This window comes from Trichosurus vulpecula, chromosome 2 (genome assembly GCF_011100635.1).
Source record: "Trichosurus vulpecula isolate mTriVul1 chromosome 2, mTriVul1.pri, whole genome shotgun sequence".
NCBI classification, from domain to species: domain Eukaryota; kingdom Metazoa; phylum Chordata; class Mammalia; order Diprotodontia; family Phalangeridae; genus Trichosurus; species Trichosurus vulpecula.
In genome coordinates this window covers 323,000,923-323,028,073 of record NC_050574.1, presented here as the reverse complement: position 1 = coordinate 323,028,073, position 27,151 = coordinate 323,000,923, and the positions used below count along the sequence as shown (strand labels likewise).

The 27,151-nt window shown below is 38.7% G+C and overlaps 1 protein-coding gene across 1 annotated transcript; it reads left to right on the top strand.

Moving 5' to 3' along the window:
- The first annotated feature begins 238 nt into the window (after positions 1-238).
- On the top strand, positions 239-25,473 carry IL20RB (interleukin 20 receptor subunit beta). Its single transcript, XM_036742680.1, has 7 exons — positions 239-311; positions 10,753-10,879; positions 12,525-12,715; positions 15,830-15,954; positions 19,671-19,824; positions 22,225-22,367; positions 25,348-25,473. The coding sequence occupies exons 1-7, from the start codon at positions 239-241 to the stop codon at positions 25,471-25,473; spliced, it is 939 nt and encodes a 312-aa protein (XP_036598575.1).
- Positions 25,474-27,151: the final 1,678 nt, after the last annotated feature.

Sequence of the window (27,151 nt, the reverse complement as noted above, 5' to 3'; positions counted from 1 at the left end):
GGAACTCCTTCTAGACACTCCCCTTAATGAAATGTGACTGGATGACTAACAAGTAGGAGGGGTAGTGCGTTGTCTTGTTACACCAGTCTGATCTTTCTTTACAGAACAGTTTGGACAACACCAAAATTCCGAGCTTTACTTCAGAAGTCTGTGCACTGCACCAATAATGGCTAAGCAAGACAAGACACTTTATCTGGGAAAAGACCATTCAGAGCCAAGCTAAGCCTGGACCCACAGAATGGTTCTGAAAGAAGCATCGGCTAACCTGGTTGTGTGGCTTCTCTGTACTTGGATTCCAACTTTGCTCGCAGGTAACTTAGTAGTTATTTGGGGCCTGAGGATGGGGGTGGTGGTGGGGAGAAACAAGGAACATTTGATATGGGGGTATCCAAAAATCTTATGTCTATGTTTTAAAAATAATAACACAAAATATCCCCTTAAAGGTAAATATGGGTCTAATTTAGATTTCAGTCCATCTTCCAACTTCCAGCTAGCAAGCTAGAAAGGTAAGAGTGACCAAAGAAAAAGATGCTGATGACATAAATCAGGAGCTCTAAAGGCTGAAGGAATCCTATCAAGTTTTGCTTCTTTTTCCTTTCTTGTTTTCCAGTTTCTAAATCTTAGAATGTATATGCTCCGGAGGCTTCCTTCCATGTTGCTTCAAGAAGGAGAATATGTTACATGTTTATAAATTTTCGCTTCGATATGACCCTATACGGAGGAACAACTAAAGTATGCAACTAATTTCAAACCTTGTAAGAAATTATCTCTCACACAAATTCTGATCATTTCATAAAAAGCAAGAGGAAGGAATATAACACTTTAGAAAAAAACCACTTTTAGATGAAAGGAATTTTCTCAGCCAGCAGAATTTACTACAGACTTTCTTGCCATGCTCCAGTTCACTTGTTACTGCTTGTTTTATCATTCTGAAATCCTAGCCTCAATTGCCTTAGATTTGTTTTCATGTCACAACTTGCTTAAGAGGGGTTTCTTTCTCTAGATCTGCCTTCTCAGTGTTGACTTGAACCTATAACAGCATGCTTATTTCTTTGGAAGTAAGGACAATCTCAGGGTTTACAGCAGGAACAGCAGTTCAGCAGTGGTACCATTTGTAACTTTTAGACCATGTTTCTTTTTTCATGAGAATTTAAATATTTTATCCTGCTACATCCTTGCTTGAAATGCATAGTGACTCTTTGTTGACTGTGACATCCAGTCTAAACTCTCCAGGACCATCCACAATCTGGCCCAGTCCTATATCTAGTCAACCTTATTTCTGCAAATGAAATGTCAAACCAGGCTCCTCACAGCCTTGAGCACATGGAATATCATTTCCCCGTTCTTATCGTTGCCTGTATCATTTCCTTACTTCCTTTTTACCTTCTGAATCCTTCATTACCTAGTTCTTCTCCATGAAACTTTCTCTGACTGCTTCAATCTTCACAAATTCTCTCTCTTCTAAACTTCCATAGCAGTTCTTATCTATATTAATAATATTTAACTCATCCGTATATGCAATATTATATAAATTACATTGAATTAAATATTTATTATTGCTCAGTCGTTCAGTCATGTTCAACTCTTCATGATCCCATGGACCATGCTATCAATGGGGTTTTCTTGGCAAAGATCCTGGTTTGCCATTTCCTTCTCCAGTGAATTAAAGCCAACAGAGGTTAAGTGACTTGCCCAGGGTCACACAGCTAGTAAGCGTCTGAGGTTGGATCTGAGCTCAGGTCTTCCTGACTCCTGGCCCAGAGCCCTATGCACTGAGCCACCCTGGCTGCCTCCTTGAATACTAGCTTAGTATTAATAATGCATCATATTTCTATGGCATTTTAAGGGGCATTTGTGCTTTACTCACAACAATCCTCTGAGGCAGATAGTACAATAAAATTATTACCACTCCAGAGACTCAGAGAGGGCAAAGGTGAGTTGGCCAGGATCATACATCTAATAAGTGCTAAAGTGAGGATTCAAACCCTAGCTTCCTGACTCCAATGCCTTTCCAATTCAAGTGCAATGCCTTTTTCTTTATTATAGACAAGGTTTCATGTGTCTGTCTACCCAGATTATAAACTCTTTCTGGGAACACCCGTGTTTCTTTGGTATCTTTCACAGAATGTATGTTCAATATGTTAAAATACATACTTCTTGGTTGGTTGATATTATTGAAGGAAGAGTTAGGAAATACAGCATTAGTGGGGGGGCAGGAATTCAGTATACACACATATATATCTTTATATATACATATATATCTTTGTATTTATATCTATCTATTTATCTATCTAATTTAAAACCCTCTCAACTTACTAAGTTAGAAAGTTTATAATTTCTGAAACTGTAATAAACCTTCTTTTTAAGCATATGACAGTACATAAGCCATGGAAAGGGAATTTAGAGGTCATCTAGTCCAATCCCTCATATTTTAAGATAAGGAAATGGTTGCCCAAGGTCATGGAGCTAATTAACAGCACAGATGGGCCAGAACTCAGGTCTTTGGACTCTTTCTGTGATACCATGTTTCCTACCAGGGCTAAGACTTTGTAACGCTTATCATCTATATCTACATACTATTCTAAGAACTCTCTTACCTCATTCAGCTTTTCATGTATCAATGTTTTCTCTTCCCCAATAAAGTACCAATTCCCTGAAGGCAAATGCTTCATCTTCCATTCCTTTAAATGCCCCATAATGCTTAGTCCTTTAAAAAACATTAACAAATTATTTTGTCTGGCATTAGCAATTCTATGCAGTAATCACCATATTTGGTGTTTCAATCACTCGTTTCGTTGGCTGCCCATTGGCACTATAATTGATCTTTTGGAGAAATCGATTACATTCTATTTGGTCCATTTCCTTTGGCCCATTGAAGTATCCACAACTTAAATTTGAGCAAAACTTTTGCTTTCAAGATCTTTCCATCTGTCTGCCCCTGGAGTGTTATTACCTTTGACTGCTACATGGAGGCTATGAAGCTACTTGGCTGAGAAGAATCACTGATGCCTTGGCTATACGTTTTCATATCTGTCCAACATTTGTCATATCTGTCCAACATTTTTGCTAACACTGAATTGCCGTGGTGTTCATTATCAAAGGACATAGTAAATATAGATAAAATTACCTGTTTATCTTAGTGAAAGAATTTTTAAAATTTAAATAAAACACTATGTAAATGTGAATTATTTTTTATTCCATACTCAGGACTAGATAGCAAGTTTGAAAAATAGTGAAATAACCCTGGTGGCAGTGGGGTTTTGAGAAACTGTGGTATAGAGGAAAGGCCATTGAACGTGGAATCACCAGACTTGAGTTTGAAATGCAACTATCATACTTATTAGATGTAAGACTATAGGTAAATCAACCTTTCCAAATCTATTTTCTCATATGTAAAATGGGGATAATAATTTTATTATTATTTATATATTTATATTTATATGATTTTTTACCTATATACATATATCACAGGCTTTTTTGAGGAAATTGTTTTCTAAATGTTTAACACTGTATAACTGAGAGTTATAATGATTTTCAGTGTAATTTGTGTGTTGGACCTTTCTTCTGAAATGATAGATTGGATTTAGTCTTGAGGGCCAGTGGTGGTAAATGTTCAACAACTGGCTCTCTGAAAAAAAAGTACATATGGCATACTTTTAAATTTAATCTGCTTATATAACTTTCTCCATCACTTACTTGAGTCTAGATAATCAATAGCAACAAAAATCAAGCCCTGAATTTTAGTTTACTGATTTCTGAGTTGTAAATGCTCACAATTGAAAATTTAACAATCAGTTCAAGTCCTTAGGAGACAGCACCACCATGTTTCTGCTTGATCTCTTTAATAATAATCTCAATGGCTCGTGTCTTAGTGAGAGTCTCCTTTGGGAACATCATACTATGACTTTTGTCTCTGAAAGGGTCCTTGGCTTCAGCTAACAGAAGCATTCATATAATAGAAAAGGGTCATTTCAGATAGCAAGGAAAGCAGAAAGGACTCCTCTTTGAGTACTTTGCAAAGCAACTGGGCAAGTCTTTGCTGGTGAGCACCACGTTCCTCCCCACAGGTTTGGTTTGAAGTTACTGCAAATTCACAGAGCCTTTAGTGTAGTTCTTGCATCATGAGTGGAATCATAGATCTTAAGACAATGAAGCATTCTGTTTTATGGCTCTCCTCAGCTTCTGTTGAGTCTGTATGACCTTGGTTGGTCAGCAGTAACTCCCACACTCATGTTTGTTTCTCTCAGCATGCCATAGGAAGTCAGACACTGTTCCCTTGGATCTGGTCTGTTTCCAACCTTGCTCTAACACTTTCTCATCACAGCTCTGGCAATCTGCTCAGTATGGCCCTTAACCGGAAATGCTGGCCCTCTTCAATGTTTTTCTGTTCTTGCATTGAGTTCTGGGAACCTAGGTAGCACAGTGGATAGAATGCCAGGCCTGGAGTCAGGAAGACTCATCTTTCTGAGTTCAAATCTGGCCTCAGACACTTACTAGCCATGTGACCCTGGGCAAGTCACTTAACCCTGTTTGCCTCAGTTTCCTCATTTATAAAATGAGCTGAAGAAGGAAATGGCAAGCCACTCTAGTATATTTGCCAAGAAGACCCCAAATGGGGTCATGAAGAATCGGACACAACTGAAAAATGACTCAAGAAAAAATTCTGAGTTCTCAAAAAAAGATAGCATGGGAGAAAGGAAAGCACAACACTTGAAGCAGATGGAAGCAATAGAAGGAGAGGGGTTAAGAAGCAAAACAAAAAAAGGAAGTCCTGAGGGACTAATTAAATTCATCCAGTTTTGGGTAAAACACAACTGAAATGTGAAGCATGTATTACAAATCACGTGAGGACACAGAAAGCTGGAAACAATAGCTTACAGGATTCTGAAATTAAGTGAACTGAATGAGATTTGAGTTTAAGAAATGAGACTGATTATAAAGTGGTAAATATTTTGTGCATATGAAGGAATCAATTGCAAGATCTTCCTATTAATAAAGGAAGTGAATCATGTTGGAATGGGATTTTTTTAAACAACTGAAATTTGGGCAGTTGAAATATTAGATATTGGGTTGGGATGATTTATTGCTTGCATTGTAAACTATGGAGGAACAAAGATCAGGTTTATGAATGAATATTCACCCAAAAGAAACCTGAAAGTGAAGAAGGTAGCTACAACTACCTTTAAAGCTGGTGATTTTCATGCCTAGTATACACCAAAAGGTAGTTGTAAAGTTTAGAGCTGGAAGAGACACTGGAAATCATTTAGCCCAATCTCATTATTATTATTAACTGCTATTATTAATAATATACATAATTTTTATTAAATGAAATGTGCTAATATATGTTTAAAATGATAATAGCTGACATTGACATAGCTCTTTAAGGTTTATTCTTTACAAATATCTCATTTTATCTTCACCACAACCCTGGGAGGTTCGGTGCTATTATTATCCCATTTTCTAGATGAGAAAAACAAGGAAGACAGAATTGAAGTGAATTAGCGAGGGCCATGGCTATTAGGTGTTTGAGGCCTGATTTATACTCAGATTTTCCTGACTCCAGCTCCAGTGCTCCTATCTACTATGTCATCTAGATGACTCTAGGCAGATTTTTACTGATTTTTACAGAGGAAATTGAGGGCCAGAGAAGGAAAACCCCCCAACAACTTGCACAAGGCAAAAGATATTGTTAATGCCAGATCCAGGATTTGAACTCAGAGCTTCTGACTCTAAATGCGGTACTCTTTTTTTTTATGACACATGGTTCTTGGAGTGGGAGAGGGTCTCAATAGCACTTCATGAAAGGGGTATTATGCCAGAAGAAATTGATCTATGAAGTCAAATTATTGGAATGTTTGTCAGCATAAAGGATTGAAGGCTGCTCATTTGGATAGATATGGTGACAGAATGTTAGGACTGGAAGAGACCGAGGTCCACAGAGGAGAAGTAACAGAACCTGTCATAGAACTGAGGTCTCTTAAATCCCAAGACATTGGCTGGTCTTTCCCATTTTGAGGAAAGTGTAGTTCTCAAGAAGGAAATTCTGAAGATGCAAATAGAAACAACCCCAATGGAAAAAAATAGGGAAAGTTACTAGAAATTGCTGACCACCTCGGATTTTAAAAATGAATAGACAGAAGTTGGACTTAAAGGCAGGGAACCAAGGATGAAGGCAGAAAGGTGGCCTGCTCCTGTCAGGGTCACTAGAGCTCAGAATGAGCTTAGGTTAGTGGTAATGGCTACTCTGGGGATGGACAATCCAAAAGGATTTTTTTCTCTTTTCTTTGTTTTTTAAAAATTTTCTTCTAAAATTTTTTAAAAATTATTTTTCCTTTTTTAAAATTTATTTTTACTTCTCGACATTCGCTTTTATAAGATTTTTGATTCCAAATTTTTTCCCTCTCTCTCTCCTCCTCTCTCTCGAAGATGGCATATAGTCTGATATAGGCTATACATGTACAATCATATTAAATATATTTCCACATTAGTCATGTACAAGAGAATTTTTAAAAAAAGCTGTTCTGGAGGCAAGGGGAAGACCAAAGAAGGGATAAAGCCACCCTTTGGGAGTGTAGGACATAATGATGACAAATAATGTCGAAAAGGCTGAACTTCTCCATTCCTATTTTTGGTCCTTTTTCCTTCACCAGGAAACATGATCTTTGAATTGGGAGAGAGAGAACAAAAATATTAGCAGAGAGCTGAGACTCAAGATAAATGAGGAAGTGAGAGAGGACCTAGCTACCATTGATATGTGTTCATGTCTCCAGTCTTGGATTAATTCCATCCTAAGCACTAAAAGAACTGGCTGATGACATTACTAAGCCACTGTCTTGTAATCTTGAAAAGACTTCAGATAATGGGAGAGATGTCAGAGAACTAGAAAAAGTCAAATGTCCTGTTTTTTTTTTTTTTAAAGGAAAAGGGTGGAGTCTATGAGCTACGGAACAACGAGCTGGACTTCAATTCCTGGTGAAATTCTAGACCTTTAAAATTTAAAAATTTTATTATTGATATATTTTATTTTTTCCATAAGTTTCATTTCTGAATGTCTCCTCCAGTCCTATCCAGTGAACTCTTCCTTACTACAAATAAAAAGAACAAAGAAGAAAAGCAATTTAGCAATATCGAACAATAGTTCAATTGTGTCTGACATGTACAATATTTCACAAGCACAGTCTTTCACTTTTGCAAAAAAGAGAGGGAATTATACTATCCTAGCACTTTTCTGGGATCAAGTTTGGTCAGCATTCAGTTTTTTTTTGTTTGTTTACAATTGTTGTAGTTATTGTGGGTAGCATTTTCTTGGTTCTGTGTATTTCACTATTAATTCATATTAATCTTCATATGCTTTTCTGAAATCTTTATAGTTGTCATTTCTCATAGCACAGTAATATTCAATTACATTCAGTTGAGACAATTTATTTAGTAATTCCCCAACTAATGGATGCCTACTTTGTTTCTAGGTCTTTCTTACTACAAAAATACTGCTATGAATATTGGTGTATGTGGGACTTTTATCTCTGTCTTTGACCTTCCTGGGGTAAATGCTAGCAGTGGCATCTCTGGGTCAAAGAGTATGTACAGTTTAGTTATTTAAAAACATACACACATTATTTGTTAGCTCTATGAATGAGGGAAGAATTTAGGATAAAAATATATAATTTAGGATAAAGAATATAGAAGTCATTACAAAATGTAAAATAGATACTTTTGATTACATAAAATCAAAAAGGTTTTGCACAAACAAAACCAACGCAACCAAAATTAAAAGGAAAGCAGAAAACTGGGGGAAAAGTTTTTGCCACAAGTGTTTTTTTTTTATAAATGCCTCATTTCTGAAATATGGAGAGCTAGTCAAATTTGTAAACATACAAGTCATTCTCCAAAGGATGTAATTAGGCAGTTTTCAGATAAAGAAATCAAAGCCATCTATAGTCAAATCACTATGGATTAGAGAAATGCAAATTAAAGCAACTCTTAGATACTTCACACCTATCAAATTGGCTAATATGACAAAAAAGGAAAATGATGGATGTTAGAGGGAATGTAGGAAAACTGGGACACTAATGCAGTGTTGGTGGAGCTCTGAACTGAGCCAACCATTCTGGAGAGCAATTTGGAACTCTTTCCAAAGGGCTATAAAACTGTGCATATCCTTTGATCCAACAACACCACTGCTAGGTCTATATCCCAAAGACACCAAAAAAAGGGAAAAGAACTTATTTGTACAAAAATATTTATAGCAGTTCTTTTTGTGGTGGCTAAGAATTAGAAATCAAAGGGGATATCCATCAATCGGAGAATGGCTAAACAAGTTGTATAGTGGTATATGATTGTAATGGAATATTATTGTGCTATAAAAATGAGAAGCAGGATGATTTTAGAAAAATATGAAAAGACTTATATGAACTGAAGTGAGCAGAACCAGGAGAACACCATACACAGTAACGGCAATATTGTATGAAGAAGAATTGTGAATGATTCAGCCATTCTCAGCAATACAATGATCCAAGGCAATCCCAAGGGACTAATGATGACGCATGCTATCTGCCTTCAAAGAAAGAACTGATATTATTTGAATACAGATTGAAACATGCTATTTTTCACTTTTTTTTCATTCTTTTTTTAAAATTCAAGTCTTCTTGTACAAAATGATTAATATGGAAATGTTTAACATGATTGCACATGTATAACCTGTATCTGATTATTTACTGTCTCAGGGAGGTGGAGGGGAGGGAGCTAGAGAAGGAAAGAATTTGGAACTCAAAACTTACAAAAATTTCCAAATGTTAAAAAATTGTGTTAATATGTAATTGGGGAAAACAAATAAAATATGTTTAAAATGCGCGCGCGCGCGCACACACACACACACACACACACACACACACACACACATACTTCCAAATTGCTTCCTAGAATGGTTGGACCAATTTGTAGTTCCATCAACAATATACTTGTGTTCAGGCCATCTCTTGACATTTTTGTTAATTTGTTGCTTAATTTTTTTTTGAGCTTAATTGAAGGTGTGAAAGAGGAAGGAAGGAAATAAGCAATAATTAAGCACTATTGTATTCCAGTTGTTTTACAAATGTTATCTCATGTGATTCTCACAACCACCCCGGGAGAAAGGCACTTCTATCATCCTTATTTGATGGGCCTAGCACTCAATCTACTCCACAGCCTAGCTGTAGTAAGAGTTAATGAAAATAAGGCTAAAGCTCTATAGGCAAAAGAATGGGTAATATCGAAGAAGTTGAGAGGCTGACAGAGAGGTGAATTAGACATCCTTTGTGGGCATGGCTAATCTGTCAGTCTATCTTGTTTGACAAATCTGTAACAGAGTTTTTCTTTTTCTTTATTCAATTAGGGGAGGGTAAGAGAAAAAGAAAATAAATGACTGTTAATTGAAAAAAATTAAATCTAATTTTAAAGAAAGAAGTTGACAACAGTGTAATAAACATTCTGGTAAAAGTAAACCCTTATGTAATATGGGTTTGTATGTGGTATCTTTTACAATACGCTACTTTTTACTTAGCTGCAAATTTATCTTAACGTTCATGATATTTTAAAATTTCACAGCTCATGTGGTATGCACAAGTAGGCATGTATACCTTTCTAACTCTTGTTACATATATAAATTTTCACCTAAGCACTCTCTTCAGTCTGAATGTAACAATCAAGCTTCTTCTGTGTGATTGTACCTGATCTTTGCTGTTGTTTATGTCACATTCAGCCTTCTTTTAGGAATTCATATTACGACTCTCACTCTTACCACTCTCCATTATCAAGTTAAATCAGGCTATCAATTAGCATGTATTAAGCACCTAAAATGTGTCAAGCACTTTACTAGGTATGGAGGATGCAAATAAAATAAATGAAAAATCCTCACTCCAAAGAAACTTCCTCTTCTTGTTGTTGATATTAGTCCAGAAAAGAGAAGGGAGATGGGGAGGATGAAAAGAAGTTAAAGGGTTTGAGGAATAAAGGGAATATATTATTATAGTTGGCCAACATGCTTTGGTTGTAAGGATGGAGTGCATGAAGCCATGAGTCACTCTTACTAGAAATAGAAAAGAATGAGTTAGAACATATAGTAGGAGCATAAATTATGGAGTAGAAAGAAACTTTTTTTTTTTTTAGCAATCCTAGTCTGTTGCTTCAGGTGACTCATTACCAGCACATTCATTGTCTACAGATTGTTTTAGGGGTGGACGATGCAGTGGATAGAGCGACAGGCCTGAAGTCAGGAAGACTAATCTTCCTGAGTTCAAATCTGGCCTCAGACACTTACAAGCTGTGTGACCCTGGGCAAGTCACTTAACCCTCCCTGCCCCAGTTTTCTCATCTGTGAAATGAGCTAGAGAAGTAAATGGCAAACCACTCCAGTATCTTTGCCAAGAAAACCCCAAATGGGGTCACAAAGAGTCAGACATGACTGACCAACAACAGGAAGATAGGGAGATGATTTAAATGTGCTTTAGAGGTTGTTTCAAGCCCAGAGAGTCTGTGACTCTGTTTAGACATACTTTGAATCCTTGATATTTAGTTAAATCCTAGTAAATCATAAGATGGAGAACCTCAAGGGCTCTTTGAGAGGATCTAATCCAACCCTCTCATTTTACAGATACGGAAACTGAGGCTAAAAGAGGCTCACCGAAAGTCATATAGCAAGGAGCACAGTCAGAATCCGGGTCATCTGACCTTAAATCCAGCGCTCTAAACGTGTGTCTGTCTGTCTGCCAATCCTAGATGAAGCTGTCAATCTGCCAGCCCCTCCGGACCTTTCTGTACATTCTACTAACATGAAGCACATCTTGACTTGGAGTCCAGTCACTGTCCCTGGAGAAACAGTAAATTATTCAGTTGAATACCAGGGGTAAGTTGTTGTTTTTTGACAGATGTTTTTCCTTTAGAAATCACTTAGATGATATCTTTCTGCCCACACAGTCCTTTGCAACACATTGTATCACACAGGCTGTCCTGGAGTTTTGGAAGTACCTTGACATAGTGGGAAAACCCTCCACAAAACATTGAATTTATACTTAGAAGGTGTAGGTTTTAATCTTGCCTCTGTAACTCACTATCTGTGCAAGTTACTTAGCTACACCGGACCTTAGTTTCCTCAATGGTAAAATGAGTGGCTAGATTAGATGGCCTTTGAAGTACCTAGGGGCCTAGGTGGTACAGAGGATTGAGTGCAAGGCCTGGAGTCAGGAAGACGTGAGTTCAAATCCAACCTCAGATATGTACTAGCTGTGTGACCCTGGGTAAGTCACTTAACCCTGTTTGCCTTGGTTTCCTTATCCGGAAAATGAGCTAGAGAAGGAAGTGGCAAATCACTCCAGTATCTTTGCCAAGAAAACCCCAAAGGGGGTCATGAAGAGTCAGACACAACTGAATAAGAATGACAACAAAGTCATTTTTAGATCCATGATTCTGTGGCCTTTGCCGTCCACCTTGTTCTCTAGTCTTGGATCATTATGGGCAACCTGAGGCCTGTAGCTTTTGAACATTACCAGAATGACATCAGCAGAGAGAGGGAAGGCGTGATAAATCCACTCTGTGTAAATAGGAGGTTCTGGATTTTATTTGGGCACATTGGCTGACAACTCAGTGTTAGTTTGAAGGCACCTGGATAGCCTGATAAAAGATAGAGATAAATCTTATCTCTGCCTTCTCTGAGTTTATTTAGCTTTTGCTGCAATTTATGCCTTTGGTGAAGTTCTAGGTGTATACTGGTCAGTGATTGGCTGATTTGTGAATGTTCTCTTGCTATTTGTTGTTCAGTTACTTTTCAGTTGAGTCAGACTCTTTATGACCCCATTGGGAGTTTTCTTGGCAAAGATACTGAAGCGGTTTTCCATTTCCTTCTCCAGCTCAATTTATAGACGAGGAAACTGAGGCAAACAAGATTAAGTGACTTGCCTAGTGTCAGACAGCTAGTAAATATCTGAGGTTCGATTTGAACTCGGGTCTTCCTGACTCTAGGGCCAGCACGCTATACGCTGGGCCACCTAGCTGTCCTTCTGTTGGTATAGTGATATGGACATCAAAGGAGAAAGCAGAAATGACTGAGGAGAGGGGATGTCCCTGGTCAGTTAGGGGCATTTCAGGCAATCAACAAACATTTGTTAAGTGCCTACAATGTGCCAAGCATTGCGCTAAGTCCTGGGATTACAACAAAAGACAAAGGCACAGCAGTCTTCTCTATTAAGGAGTTTATGGTCTAATGTGGGAAACAACATGTAACTAACAAGATAATAATTAGTAATAATAATGATAATAACTAGCATCTGCACAGCACCTATTATGTACCAGGCACTGCGATAAGATGTCTAAAGAGTAGATGGAACGTCTTCAGAAATGGAAAAAGACATTGGCATCTGAGAGGACTGAGGAAGGCAGGTCTCATGAAAACTGCATAGATTAGAGGAAAATGATGGGTTCTGAACATTTTTTTTCCAGAACTCGAATAAAAGAATGAACAAACTTTACTGCGTGTTTTTCTATCTTTTACTCAGAGAGTATGAAAGATATTATACTAGCTCCATCTGGATCCCCAGCAGTTGGTGTTCTTCCATTAGTATCCCAGAATGTAATGTGACAGATGACATCACAGCCACTGTGGCTTATAACTTTCGAGTCAAGGCAACACTGGGTACTCAAAGTTCATCCTGGAGCACCCTGAAAGAGCTTTTCAATCGCAACTCAAGTAAGTAAATTCTTTTCATTCATTTATTCCATTTTTCATCTATTTATCTATCCTCTATATTTATCATGATTATCCTGATTATCTATCTCTGATCAATCTATTTAATCTATCTGTTTATTTCACCTTGGAGCTTTGGGAATGGTGCCCACAGATTCTCTACTCATAGTTTCCAAAGCTTGGTTTCAGTAAAATAAAAATAGCTGTATACATACATTTTATATTGCTAATTCCTGCCCTGGAGCCCATTCTATCCTGCTTGGTGAGTGCCTTACCTAGTCAAATATCTCCAGCTGTGTTTCACTGTATTTCCCTCTCCCCTCCATATTGTCACTGGCTTCTGCTAGCTCCCTCCTCTCTTCTTCCAACTGAGGAACCACAAATTAATGATGCCATTACTGGAAAGGCTGCATCATTCTTCTCCCTTATGGCTCCTCTCACTATCTCTGTGGCATTCTAAACCAAAGTACCCTTCCCTCAGCACCCGTCTCTTATTGGGGTTGTCTCCTATTAAAATCTAAGCCACTTGAGTTTAGGAGCTATCTTATTTTTGTACTTTGGATTTGTGTCCTCTGTGCTCAGCATGGTGCATGGCACATAGTAAGTTGATTCATTCACAAATTCATTCATTCAACTATATTCCTCTCGCCCTTTCTCGTCAATATATGACAACTTATGAAGTCCTTAGAGTTACTGGTACTCTCCTCATCCTGGGAAATAACAGGTGCTTAATACATGTTTGTCAATTGACTGAAATGAGATAATAGATATATAATAGCTCTTCTGGCAAGGTTGGACTGTCTGTTAGCTTAAGTGGTTAAAGATCTGGGAAGACGTGCAACACTGGGGAGCAGGGTCGGGGGCGGGGAGAGAGAGAGAGAGATTTGGATTAAACTGCAGAGCTTCCAGTATATTAGGTGTTTGAAAAAGTTGTCTGGAGAGGGATGAAGGAGAATTGGGAGAGAGAGCTCTTAGGTATATAGTTGTTAGGTTAAAGGTAGTGGCAGCCTGTTTAATTGTTGGGATACTGAATCCCCTTAGCAGCTGGAGCCTCTCCTTGGGGCATGCTGGAGCCCCCTCTAATGGGCTCTCTTAGCTGTCAAATTTTTCATTTACCACCTTCAGAAATGAGCAAATTCTACAAATTGTTTTTAAAAATTATTTTGTTGATTGCCTAGACTTTAGAAGGTGACAGAGAAAAAATACACATTAAACTTAAAAGTATGTTTTTTCTTCTGGCAAGCCATTGTTAAACATATGCTAGCATACCACTGTTTGCGGCTAAATTTATTAAGAGAATTGAGCAGAGTGACTGACTCCAGACTTCTTGGAGAAACAGCTGGGACAGTGTCATCACTGTCCCAGCTGCTTCTCTATGAATCGACTCTGCTCTCCTTTCTTCCTACTGTTTTATTACACAGAACAATGAGTGGCAAGATTATTTTCTGAGTTGGTTTTACATTTAAACTTTTGCCTACTAGTTCTTTTCTTTTCTTTTTTTTTAAATTCAAAATCGTTTTAGTAGCTTCTTGAGTTTGTGTTTTGCTAGAGAAAATGTCAGAGAGAAAGAAAACCTGTGTATATTTGATTGCTAAATTCAACTTAGGGATCAACATCCAGACTTGGCAATCAACAGATTGCCTGAGGGCTTGAACAATCTTAGGAGTCCTATTTGCATTTAAAGTTTTGTTTTTTTTTTTAAGTTTTGTGGAGAGAGGAAGGCCCTTAGAACTGGGACCCCCTCTGTAGACTAAAAACCTCTGAAACTAATATTATTTCCAAACTTTGTGTCAGGGGCTTTTTCCCCACATTCTTCTCAACAAGAGAGGGAGGGGGCAGAGAAAGGAGCAGAGATCTCAAGAAGGTGAACCCGTCCCTGAACTGGGCAACAGATACAAAAATGTTGAATTACCTTAAAGTATTATAAGAATGTAGGCTATTCATTCTGGAAGGAAGAACTAAGGAAGAGCCAAGAGGCAACCCAAGGAAGCTGGATGAAATCTTTTTTGTGTAGTTGAGGATAGTTTTAATATCTCTTAGCAAAAACAAAACAAAACAAAAACTCCACATAATTAGAGTCATTAAAAATGCCTGTCTTCTGAGAGAGACTTTAAAACAAATAAACTTTTTTTTTAATGCAAAGGTAAATAGAAGATATTTAGGATAGTGGCTATTGAGTATTCACACCCAAGTCCATAAACTGTCTAGCCAATCCCCTTTTCCCTTCTGTTAAGCCTCCACTTCCCCTAGGTACCTACCCTGGTCTTTCTTGGTGTTGATAGAGACTTGGGGTCAATGTGGAGCTGCACAGTCTGTATAACTCCTAAGATCTGTAAAAGGCAAAGTCTAGGTTGGCTCTTCAGGATAGCTCTGTCCCTTGGATCTAGCTCCTGCAATGTCTAGCCAGCTTGATCTAGAAATTCCTCTGTTGCCCTAAAAGTTCACCAGTGGGTTTAGGAGTTTTTCTGCTGGTCTGCTTTTGCTAATGGCTACTGCACTGTAGCCTTCTCACTACCATCTCTGGGGTCTCAGACACCCACAGGATTCCCCTCCAGGGAACTCGGCCAACATCTCTTTAAGTAGCTTCCGTCTTTGCATCTCTACCAGCTCTGATTCTCTCCATCTGTTTCTACTCTCACTTAATTTTTTTCAATTAACAAGCATTTATTTTCTCTCTTCTCCTCTCCCCTTTCTCCCGAGAGATAGAGAGAGAAAGAGAGAGAGAGAGAGAGAAAGAGAGAGAGAGAGAGAGAGAGAGAGAAACTCATAATAAATATGGGTATTCAGAGAAAACAAAGTATATATAGCCCAGTTATTTGAATTGGCTATCAATCAGTCATTATTAATATAGTATTAAATGGTCAAGGGATCTATGTTGGATTCTGTGAGTTTGAGCTAATCTTGTTAAAATACAAGAGTTATGAAGATACTCCTCCCAGGCACATTCTGTACATATGTAACCCTCACTATTACCACTATGGACATTGTACCCTGATATTCCTTGGGAAATTAAACCTGTCTGGACTCATTCCTTTTCTCCCACCCTTCTGAAGAACTTAAGATTGCTCCTGTAGGAGGGGAAACTGTCACTCACTCGTTGTTTCATCTTTCTCATAGCTGTCCTCACCTCTCCCAGAATGAAAATTAGCAAGGATGGATATCATTTAATAGTGGAATTTGAGGACATGGGGCCATATTTTGAATTCAATGTTACTTATTGGAAGAAGAGCCCCAAATCTCAGGTAAGTCTTCCTATATTTGACCTAAGGAGGGCCTTTGCCATTTGATTATTCTCTGATTCTACCAATACCTTGAGAAATCTGGAAGGTTTTTACCTCATTCATGCAGCTCAGCAGGATAGTAGATAGTCCTCTGGACTTTGAGTCCTAAAGTCTGTGGAATCACTGAGTTCAGGATATGGCCTCAGACATTTACTAGCCTTGTGACCTGAGGTAAGTCACTTGACCTCTGTTTGCTTCAGTTTCCTCTTCTGTAAAATGGGGATAATAAAAACACTTGTTGTTTAGTCATGTCCAAGTCTTCATGACCCCATTTGGGTTTTTCTTGGCAAAGTTATTGGAGTGGTTTACCATTTCCTTCTCCTGCTCATTTTACAGATGAGGAAACTGAGGCAAACAGGGTTAAGTGACTTGCCCAGGGTCAAGGTCACATAGCTAGTAAGTATCCGAGGCCAGATTTGAACTCAGAAAGATGAGTGTTCATGACTTTAGGCCCAGCACTGTATCCGCTATGCCCCCAGTTGGTGGAATAATAGCACCTACCTCTCAGAATTGTCTTGAGGATAAAATGGCATAATATTTTTAAAGTGCTTTGCAAACAAACCTCAAAGTACTATACAAATGCTATTATTAGCGTTGCTATTACCACCACCACTACCACCATCATCATTCTCAGTTGGCTGGGGATGGTGCTAATGCAACACGATAAGGCAGACCCTGATAGAAAACCCCACAAGGTACAGTAGTACTCTTCAGATATGGGAAAAAAAAACCTCAACAACCCAGCAGCAATAATAATAACAAACAACAAATTCCCAACCATACTCAGCATATTCGGTATGCAGAGCAGCTCTGACTGAGCCTTCATAGTAAAACATGGACAGAGTTGATGTAGGATGGTAAGATGTAGAGAAGACCCAATCGATGAAATCTCAAATCATTCAAAATGAAAAAAGAGAGGCGCTAAGCTCAAGCCAAAAGGCTATGTTGGCTCAGAGACTGGCGCCTCTGTACTGAAAGTTTTGAAATCCATTGCTATGCGGAGGGAGGCTGGAGAAGTTGGTCACTGGCCAGCAGAATGAATCTTTGAGGCATACCATTTCTTGAAGGCAGGATATTACTGGCACTCACTCTCTGATACAGTGTACCTTGACCTATGCTACTGCTTGGTTTGCCAGGACCTTAGGCTGACCCCTTTTGTGAGATCCCCTTTGCCTAGCTGGCAGCATGCTTTGCCAAAAAAAGAATGAAATGAATATTTGTAGAATTGAAGTGTAGCGTTTATTACAGGAGTTAGACGGTCTAGCCTTTCAATTAGGGATCCATTTTAGGTCAGAAGAGGTAGCACAAAATCTCTTGGGAGGGGGTTGTGGAGAGGGGAAGGATGACACTGCCTTATCCTTAACTACCAGTTGCTGTTGAACCCAACCATTCCTTGATCTAGTTTTTTATTATTCATTAGTTTTACTTTGCAGTGACTTTGCCCTAACAAGTTGTGTACAAGGCAAAACACTTCCAATCTTTTTCATCTCATTGAAATTAGCTTATAAATGCCTCGATCTGCCAACGTGCAGAGGTGGGGCATCCATACCCACAGGTGAAACTAATATAGGGCGTATGCCAGGGAAAAGGAGCAGGCCTTTGAAAAACAGATCTTATTATCATAATTAAGATACTGAAGGGAGAGAAGCTTGGCATTGCAACTTGGCTGTCTATTAGAGTGCTAAAATTGGGTTATAGATTGCCAACTCTGAGATTAGTCCTAAATGTGTGTATTGGGGCAGGTTCTGACTTGGGAGGGTCAGACACTGACTGGGGGAAGCAGTACATCAGGCTAGAAGAAGCCCCTATAGAAATGACGGAGCCAAAAAATGAAGAAAAAACCCAGCTTGCTGAAAACTACTGGTCTCGAGTACTCACTATTACAATGTAGCACATGAATGAATAACATGGTATTGTTCAGAACCCCATGACGGTATTGGTAATGTGAATTACATGTATCAGGAAATGCGTGTTGAGAACATATGCAAGCAATCTACATTGCTTTGGAATGGAGAGCTTCCCGGATGGGAAGACTCATAAACCTTCCTTCCTCAGCCTAGTGTAATAGATAGAACATTGGACTTTAGGTCAGGAAGGTTTGTGTTTCAGTCCTGTCTCAGATACTTACTAGCTATATGACTCAAGGCAAGACTTGGCCTTTCTGTAAAACGAGAGGGTTGTACTAAATGGTCTCCAAGGTCCCTTTGACCTTGAAATCTAGCATCCTCTCAATCACCTTCCTTCTCTTTTTCATGTGAATTATATATCAGTAGGTATTTATTAAGTGCCTACTACGCACCAGGTGCTATGCTAAGCTTTAGGTATACAAAAAGAGGCAAAAGACAATCTCTCCCTTCAAGTAGCTTATAGTCTTAGGGGGTAATGGAGGGGATGGGAAGAGAAAACAAACATTTATTAAAGGCTGACTTTGTGCCAGGCACTGTGCTAAGCACGTTACAAATACTGTCTCATTTGATCCTCAGAACAACCCTGTGAGGTAGGTGCTGTTATATTTATATTATATATTTATAATTGAGGAAACTGAGGCACACAGTTTAATTGACTTGTCTAGGATCACAAGCTAGTAAATGCCTGAGGCCAGATTTGAATTCAGGTCATCCTGACTCCACCTCTAGTACCCTATCCACTGTGATACTTAGCTCCTCCCATAACATGCACCAGAGCCATCTGTTGACTTCAAGAGCAACTTTTCCTCAGAATCTTTCCTACTGGTAGCCATCTGAGCCGAGGCTAGGGGTAAGCAAAGCAGACAACTACCTTGGGTGCCACTGGCAGGAATGGAGGTGGGGAGAGAACAACGAAGGACACTTTTTAATATGCATTTATATATGTACGTGAAACTGTGGATTGATATTATGTACAGCTTGCCTGTCCTTCAAGGTATATAATAAATTCAACATGTAACTTTCAAAGCCATTTGATTTGTTGGTGATTCCTTCTTTTTGTTCTCTTCTCATCGTTTTAGAACCCTATCCCTAGTCATTTCTCTTCTTTTCCCCCATTGGAAAAAAAGAAATGAACAGCCTATAACGTGTATATATATAGTCAAGAAAAAACAAATTCCCACACTATCTGTATCCAAAACTGTATGTCTCTTTGTGCACCTTGAGGCAGGATGTCTGCACCATGCTTCGTTGCTACTCTGGAATTGTAGGTAGTCATTACATTGATCAGAATTCTCAAGTTTTTCAAAGTTTGTTTTCCTTTCCATTGTTGCTGTTGGTATCACAATATTAGAGGCAATTAGGTACCTGGTAAATGATTTAGTCCACCCTCTCATTTTACAGATTAGGAAACTGGAGCTCGCCGCCGAGTCAACGTGAGTCATTCATGCTCACGTAGCCCTGTTAATGATAGAGCCTGTACCAGAATGCAGATATTCTGACCTCAAGCCCAGTACTTTCCATTAAAATACACATGGAAGTCCACTGACCAGGGAGCACAAATGTCTTCTATGGCTTTATAACCACTAAATATAAGTGTCTTGGCTAAGCCCACTCTCTAATAGAGTTAGAATGTTGTTCAGTGGGTCCTTGGATAGCAAGTCAATAAAATCTTTCCTTTTCCCCAATATTCCTAAAATAGAAACGAGGCCTTTCTCCCCCCCTTCTATCCATCATTCTCAGAATATAACTATATTCACTACGAATTTCTAGAAGGAACTCTATAAGATTGTGAGGGAAGGTGGCAGTCTGGTACATCTGGAGACTATGGAGGCAGGAGCTGAGTACTGCGTGAAAGCCCAGACCGTCGTGGAAGTTATTGAGAGAAGCAGTGCTTTCAGCCAGGTGGAATGTATCAGAGCACAAGGTAAAAAATGTCACCACTTACCTGGGATGAGTAGCTATCCTTTTTGGATGTGTACTTTAGGAATAATCTAGCCACATTTATTTTTCTCTTTTCATACTCAAGGTCAGACTAATTTTGCTGATGAAATTCAAATTCACCATTTCTAGGGTTCCAACTACGTCCAAGTCACTGTGTTAAATGCTAGGGATATGAAGATTAAAAAAATGAAGCAGTTCCTGCTCTCAAGGAACTTATATTCTAATAGGAAGGTTATGACATATTCAGAGGATTATAATTCAAGGTGGGTTGTGATGAAGTCAAAGGAAAGATTTTGACAAAATGTCCTAGGAAACTTTGAGAAGGAAAATTCATTTCATTTCATTTGGGAAAACCAGGGAAGACTGAGTAACTTTCTCATTATGCCAAATCATTGGGTGTAACTTTCAGAATGAGGCAGCACCAAGCATCTGGCCATGTCTACTCTCACGCTTGTCTAATGTAGTCTTCGGTTAAAAACCAGGTCATATAGTAGGTATTTGGGTGGTCATTATTTGAAAGGATCTCTCCAGCAATTTCATCTCGGTGAGATCCTGGAGAGTTCTATGATATTTAGGGAAGTAGATGCCACCAGTTTCATTGGTCAGACTTTTGGAGAAATGCCAATCAGTGAAAAGAGTGACCGAGTATATTTAGCTACAAGCTGACATTCTCCATGTTGGTTTATTTCACAAAAATTCAGAGCTGGAAGGAGCAGAGGCAAAGTGGTGCAACAGAAAGATTTCTGGAACTGGAGTTGGAGCGCTTGGGTTTGAATCCTAGCTCTGCCAGTTAGGTGCCTATGGGATTTTGGACAAATGTATTCATCAGTAAAGTGAGGGGACTGAACTAGATGACATTTATTGTCCTTTCCCGCCAGGAAAGTGCTGGTAAATGTTTAACAACTGGCTCTCAGAAAAAAAATACACTCAACATACTTTTATATTTAATCTGTATTATTAATATTTTCTCCAACACCTTCTCAAGTCTATCTAGACAATCAATAAAACAATAAATCAAGACCTGATTTATAATTTACTGACTTCTGAGGTATAAATTCTGACATGAAAAATTTAATAATTGGCTCTTGAGAGCTCATTTGAGCTAGCTCCAGCCCACAACTGAGAGCTCCCAACTCTAAATCTACTATCTTTTAAAAAATCTTTTTTATGCAATTGGGGTTAAGTAACTTGCCCAGGGTCACATAGCTATTAAGTGACTTGCTCAGGGTTATACAGCTACTAAGTGTTTGAGGCCAAATTTGAACTCAGATCCTTCTGACTCCAGGACTGGTGTCCACTGCACCACCTAGTTGATTTCTCTAAAGTTATTATCTTAGGTCTAGCTCATATAGTCTAGCTCATCTAGCCCAGCCTGCTCCCCTCCCCCATTTTTCTATATGAGGAAACTGAGCTCCTGAAGAGGCAATGAGAAGCCCCACATTATATAAAGCTAGTCATTTGTGATCTTCATTTTTTTCCCTTTTTGCTCTGAATTCAGAAATTTGTTTTTCTACAGTATGAATCAATGACCTTACAAAGTCTCTAGTGGCTTTCACAGAATTTGAGAGTTAGAAGGAACCATTTCATCCAATCCATTCTTGAAAAAAGAATTCCCTACTACATGATGCCCTATTGTTGGAAGATATCTGCTAAAGGGGAACTCTTTGTTCAGCTTCCCTGGATGCCCAGGATACTTACACTGTCATGCCACTTAGATCTGTCCTTGCTGGCAGCACCTAGCACTTCTCTCTTCCCTTCTAATGGAGCTTCTATCCCATGTTACCATTTTATCAGACTCTCTGTAAAACTAACCCACGTGTAAATGTTGATGATCCTCACTAGCTTATGTTATCCCTCCCTTTTAACATCCTTTGCATTTTAATAAGACTTTTGTAAACTATTTCTTGTTCAGTTGCATCCAACTCTTTGTGACCCCCTTTGGGGTTTTCTTGGCAAAGATACTGGATGGCTTGCCATTTCCTTCACCCACTCATTTGACAGATGAGGAAACTGAGGCAGAGTAAAGTGATTTGCCCAAGGTCACATAGCTAGTAAGTATCAGAAACCAGATTTGAACTCAGGAAGAAGAGTCTTCCTGACCTAAAGTTTTGATTGATTGATTTGATTGAGTTTGGCACTCTATTGAGCCACCTAACTGTCCCCTGTAAACTGTTCCTTAAGTCAAAGGAATGCTTTGAATGATGGTGATGTCTCAATTTATTCTGTATAGGTAATTGTCTACCCCGCTCATGAATAAAACTGGCCTTCACCAGCAGTCTTCGTTGCTACTGTTGCTGCTTAAATTGTGGAATGTTCTAGACTTGGAACAAGAAATGTCTCCAGTAAGCTCTGATAAACCTGTCTTCTGTTTCTTTGTTTCTAGATGAATCCTCTCTGCTGACTATTATCCTGGTCTCCTCTGCTGTTTTTATACTGTTTCTAGTGGGTCTGCCTCTATTCATTTGGAAAATGAGCCAGTTGCTACGGTACTCTTGCTGTCCTGTTGTTGTCCTTCCAGACACATTGGTATTTACTTATTTATTCATTCATTCATTCATTTGTTTGTTTATTTGTTTTTACAATGGGGCAGGGACTAGGTTTCGTCTGGAACATATATTTGAGGTACATGTATATATTATAACAGTCAGCCTGCACATGCACAGACATTGAGAAAAAAAGATGTTTGTGGGACTCCATGTTATCTGATGCTAGATAATGACGTGATGCCGTGGTATTATTTCTTATCTTTATTTCCTTTCACATAGAGGAGAACTGTTTGGTTATTGGTCATGATTTTCTCCTGTTTGATTGTGGGTGGTGAGCCTGTGGGCCCCCAATTATTCCCTCTTGTCTTGCTTTGTTTGAATGATTGTAAATTACTTGGCCCTTGGATGAATGGAAGATTGTAGTTTATTTCGAAGCTCCCTTTTGGTTTATTTCATTGTCTCCCTAGGATAGGAAGTAATCAGAGAGCAATAATTCAAGTATCTGGGTAGAGGCAGGTGAGCTGAAATTTTGATTCAGGCTAAGATTGTTGGGGTTAGAAAGGAGCTTAGGGAACATCTAGTCTAAAACCCCTCATATTACAAAGGAAGAAACAGGTCTTTAAAGGTATAAAGACTTAGCTGAGTGTTCTTTCCATTGTGCTGCATTGACTAGCAGGGGTCGGAGAATGTGGGGTATAGCCGAAAGGGTCCTGGCTTTGGAGTCTAAGGACCTGGGTTCAAATCCCAGCTCTTCCACTTACTACCTATGGATGTTTCTTCATCTTTCTGGATCTCGGTTTCCTCACCTAAAATGGAGGTTGAACCAGTGGTTTTCTAAGATCCCTTCTAGTATTAACATCTTGTGATTTCATAACCTGCCTCTTCCCTCCTACCACCTTTCCAGGCTTCTTACACCTTACCCACCCTTCTCCTCGTTCTCCATGTAATCTCCTATCCAGTGACACTGGCCTTCTTGCTGATGCTAGAACAAAACACTCCATCTCCTGACTGCCTGTTTTCACCATCTTCTGTGCCTTCAATGCTTTCCTTCCTCATCCTCTTCTCTTGGCTTCCCCGACTTCTTTCAGGTTCCAGCTTAAAGTCTGCCTTGTACAAGAAGACTTTCCCAATTCCCCTTTAATGCTATTGCCTTCCCACTGAAATCGATCTCCAACTTACCCTGTCTCTATCTTGTTTGTGCATAGCTGTTTGCATGTGGTGTCTCCCATCAGACTGCGAGCTTTCTGAGAGCAGAGGCTGTCTTTTGCCTTTTTGTGAATCGCTTTTCCTTTGTACTTAGTGAGTGCTTCAGAAATGTTTATTAATGGACTGACTCACTGATTTGGAGTGAATCAGCATCTAGTTCCATTTGACTGATAACTGAAGCAGAGCCAGATGGCTTTTGACTCTTGGTTCCTGATCTGAGTAGCTGCAATGTGATTGATACTCTAGGTACGCAAGGGCATGATTTGGATAACACAGATGTGTGCAGAAAACAATGGTTTAACTTTATGGTTCTAGGGAATATTTGAATCTTGGCCCATGCTAGGGTTAATAAGAAGAATAGGAGGCAAAGGTTACAAGTATTTGTTAAGTGGCTACTATGGGTCAGGTGCTGTACTAACTACTTTACAAATATTATCTCATTTGATCCTCACACAATCCTGGGAGGTGGGTGCTATTATTATATTCTTTTACAGTTGAGTAAACTAAGGCAAATAGAGGCTAAATGACTTACCCAGGGTCTAATGCCTAGTATCAGAGGGGAATTTGAACTCAGGTGTTCCTCACTCCAGGCCCAGTAGTCTATCCATTGTACTACCTTACCTACCTCTACTAATAAATAATGAAAGATGAAAACAATAAGGATGAAGATTTTTTTTAAAGTGGGCATTGTCCATTTTGTTCTTTGTGCAGTACTATCTAGAGCACCTGGAAACAGAATGAAGCAGCCTACTTGTAGGCTGATAAATTTGTATGTTTGTGTATGAAAAGCAGATGTTTTAAAATAAATATACAATTAACTCTTTAAAAATAGTCTATTTAGCCTATACCAAATTGCTTACCATCTTAGGAAGAGGAGGGGAGGGAGAAAAATTTGAAACTCAAAATCTTGTCCAAATGAATGCTAAATAAAGTCTTTACATATAATTGGGAAAAAATAAAATATCGTAAAATATTTTATTTTATCCAGTTACATGTACAAACAACTTTTAACATTCATTTTTAAAAATTTTGAGTTCTAATTTCTCTGTCTCCTTTTTCCCTTCCCCCTCATTGAGAAAGCAAGCAATTTAATATAGGTTATACATGTGTAGTCATGCAATACAATTAACTCTTGACCCCTCATAATCATGTCCACAGAAGGGTGGATCTGGGCAATATAGAGAGAAGAAATTCAAGTCAGTTAATTTTTGTAGTTTTTCTAGTTAAAGGTTTGATTGGTAGAATGTTGAAATTATTGATAAAATTTTGACTTGGGATGATCTAGTCCGGGTTTCTCCAAACTTTTCCTAACTGGGAGGAAAAGAACCTCTCAGCATGGGGAAATAGCTGTGGTATAGTAGAAATAGTTCTGGTCTTAAAATTTTGAAGCCCTGGGTTCAAGCCAATCTCAGCTACTTCATAGCAATATGACCTTGGGCAAGTCATTCCCATTTCTGAATTTCAGTTTCTTTATGTGTAAAATGAGGGGATTGGAATAGATGATCTCTAGGGTCCAGATTTCACATGGGTCTAATTTTGATTTTCTCAGTTTTTATGATTGACAGTTTGGGGTTGAAGGAGGGGTGGGGAAGGGAATAATTGTGACAGCATGATGGCAGAAAGCAGTTTAAAGATTAACCAGGTAAGCCATGAAGATTAATAAGTAGATCAAGATGGATCTTTTGGTGGACCCCTAATTTAGGTCTTTCCCTGATTGGGGATTATCCATAGCTAATGATACAACTGGGACTTTATCCTGTAAGAAAATTCATTAATGCTAATGAATCTTCACTTTAAAATATTTTCCCTTCCAGAAAATAACAGATTCACCTCAGAAGTTAATAAGCTGTAGAAAGGAAGACATTGAGCCCTGTGATATCGTTGCACGGGTGATATATCCGGAAGAGCTCTTCCGTTCATGGATCCAAGAGGCTTTATAGAGGACTCTGGCTGAAACACAGATCAGCAGGACACCAGGAGCAGACAGAAAGGAGGACCTTACTCTTAGAAAAGAAAACAAGAGAACCAAGGATACATAACCTGTGGTCTATTTGCCTGGAACTAGCTGGTAGGAAGAAATAGCTTCAGGAAGACTCTTACCAGAGATATACTGGTATCATGGTTCATTGCACCAGAGATTGGAAGATCTAGGCTCGAGTCCTGGTTCTGCTGCTAACAAACCATGTGACTATGGGCAAGTTGCTTTCATTCTCTGGGCCTCAGTTTTCTCATCTATAAAATGATGGGATTGGACTATATGACCATATGATTTTATAAAACAGCTTTCTGACATGCTAGTGATATAAGTTGACATTCATGCTAGCCAAGCACAAACTGGCAAAGGGATCTTCTACTTAACTACCTTCATAAACACTCTTATCATGAGCCCTGGAAAGTTGTGTTCTTTCATAGACATCCCCTGACCAATACAGCAGCTGGTTGAGTTGTAACTATGGATATATTGACATCCACTTGGTCTTTTCAGGTATTGAAATATGTTGGTCACAGTTTATTAATTTCTGATCATTGGTATTATCTTTAAAACTTCTTTTCATTGAAAAGGGAATGGTGATTGCCACTATTGTGGGTGCATAAAAACTGAAAGAACCATTTGGAAGGACCTTTTTGAAATGAAATGAGGACTCGGAGCAAGTCCTAGTGATGAGCAGTTTCCAGTAAAGGGTCAAATGGTTCAGGATAGCAGTTTATATTCTTGTTCTTCCATCCGTCACAGGTACATTTTTCTGACCAGACTGTAAGCTCCTCCAGGGCAGGAATCACATCTTGTTTACATTTGTATATCTTTCAACACTCAGAGCAGGGATCTGCATACAGAATTCTCTTAATAAATGTTTGTTGGATGGATGAAAGTCTGAATTATTCCCCTTCTCAATGATTGCTTGCATTATATTTTCTCTTCTTTGAAGAACTTATAATAGGTAGTTTTATTTGTTTACTTTTCATAGCATTTAAGCATTTATGGCATATGAAGGTCCCCAAAACCTGGATACTTAATAAATACTTGAATTATTTACTTCTCGCCCTGCTAGCAGACCATTTTGTAGACAGTGTGATGTTGTAGAAATTAGAGAGCTTTTGCTCTGCTGAGTGGTAAAAACTTGTCAGGAAATGTAGTACTAGGCAAAGATTAGGCTGGATCACATTTGGGAAATGCTGTGGCACTTTCTCCTAAGGATACCAAACTGTTTGCAACCACAAAAGCTCTCATCTCTTCTAACACTAATTTTCTTCTGGTGTTGCTATGCTGCTGAGACTCACAGAACACCATAACTCTAAAAGAATGACATTTAGAAGTAACCCAACAGGTAATGAAGAAAAAACCCCCACCTACTTGCATATGTAACTAGACGTAAGCAGGTTGCAACACATTATAAGTAATAGTTCAGGGCTCACACGTGAAAAGTGATGTAAATTTCATCACCGAGGACTAGAATCGGGAAGACTTGACTTTAAATTCAGCCTCAGACACGTACTAGCCATGTGACCTTGGACAAGTCACTTAACCTCTGTTTGTCCCAGTTTCCTCAACTGTAAACTGAAGATCAAAATAGTGCCTACTCTCTACAGTTATGAGGATCAAATGAGATAGTATTTGGA

Coding starts and splice junctions, on each gene's coding strand:
- IL20RB (XM_036742680.1), top strand. CDS start 239: ATGGTTCTGAAAGAAGCATCGGCTAACCTGGTTGTGTGGCTTCTCTGT. Junction 15,955..19,670: donor AGAAGAGCCCCAAATCTCAG/GTAAGTCTTCCT, acceptor ACGAATTTCTAG/AAGGAACTCTATAAGATTGT. Junction 22,368..25,347: donor TTGTCCTTCCAGACACATTG/GTATTTACTTAT, acceptor TTTCCCTTCCAG/AAAATAACAGATTCACCTCA.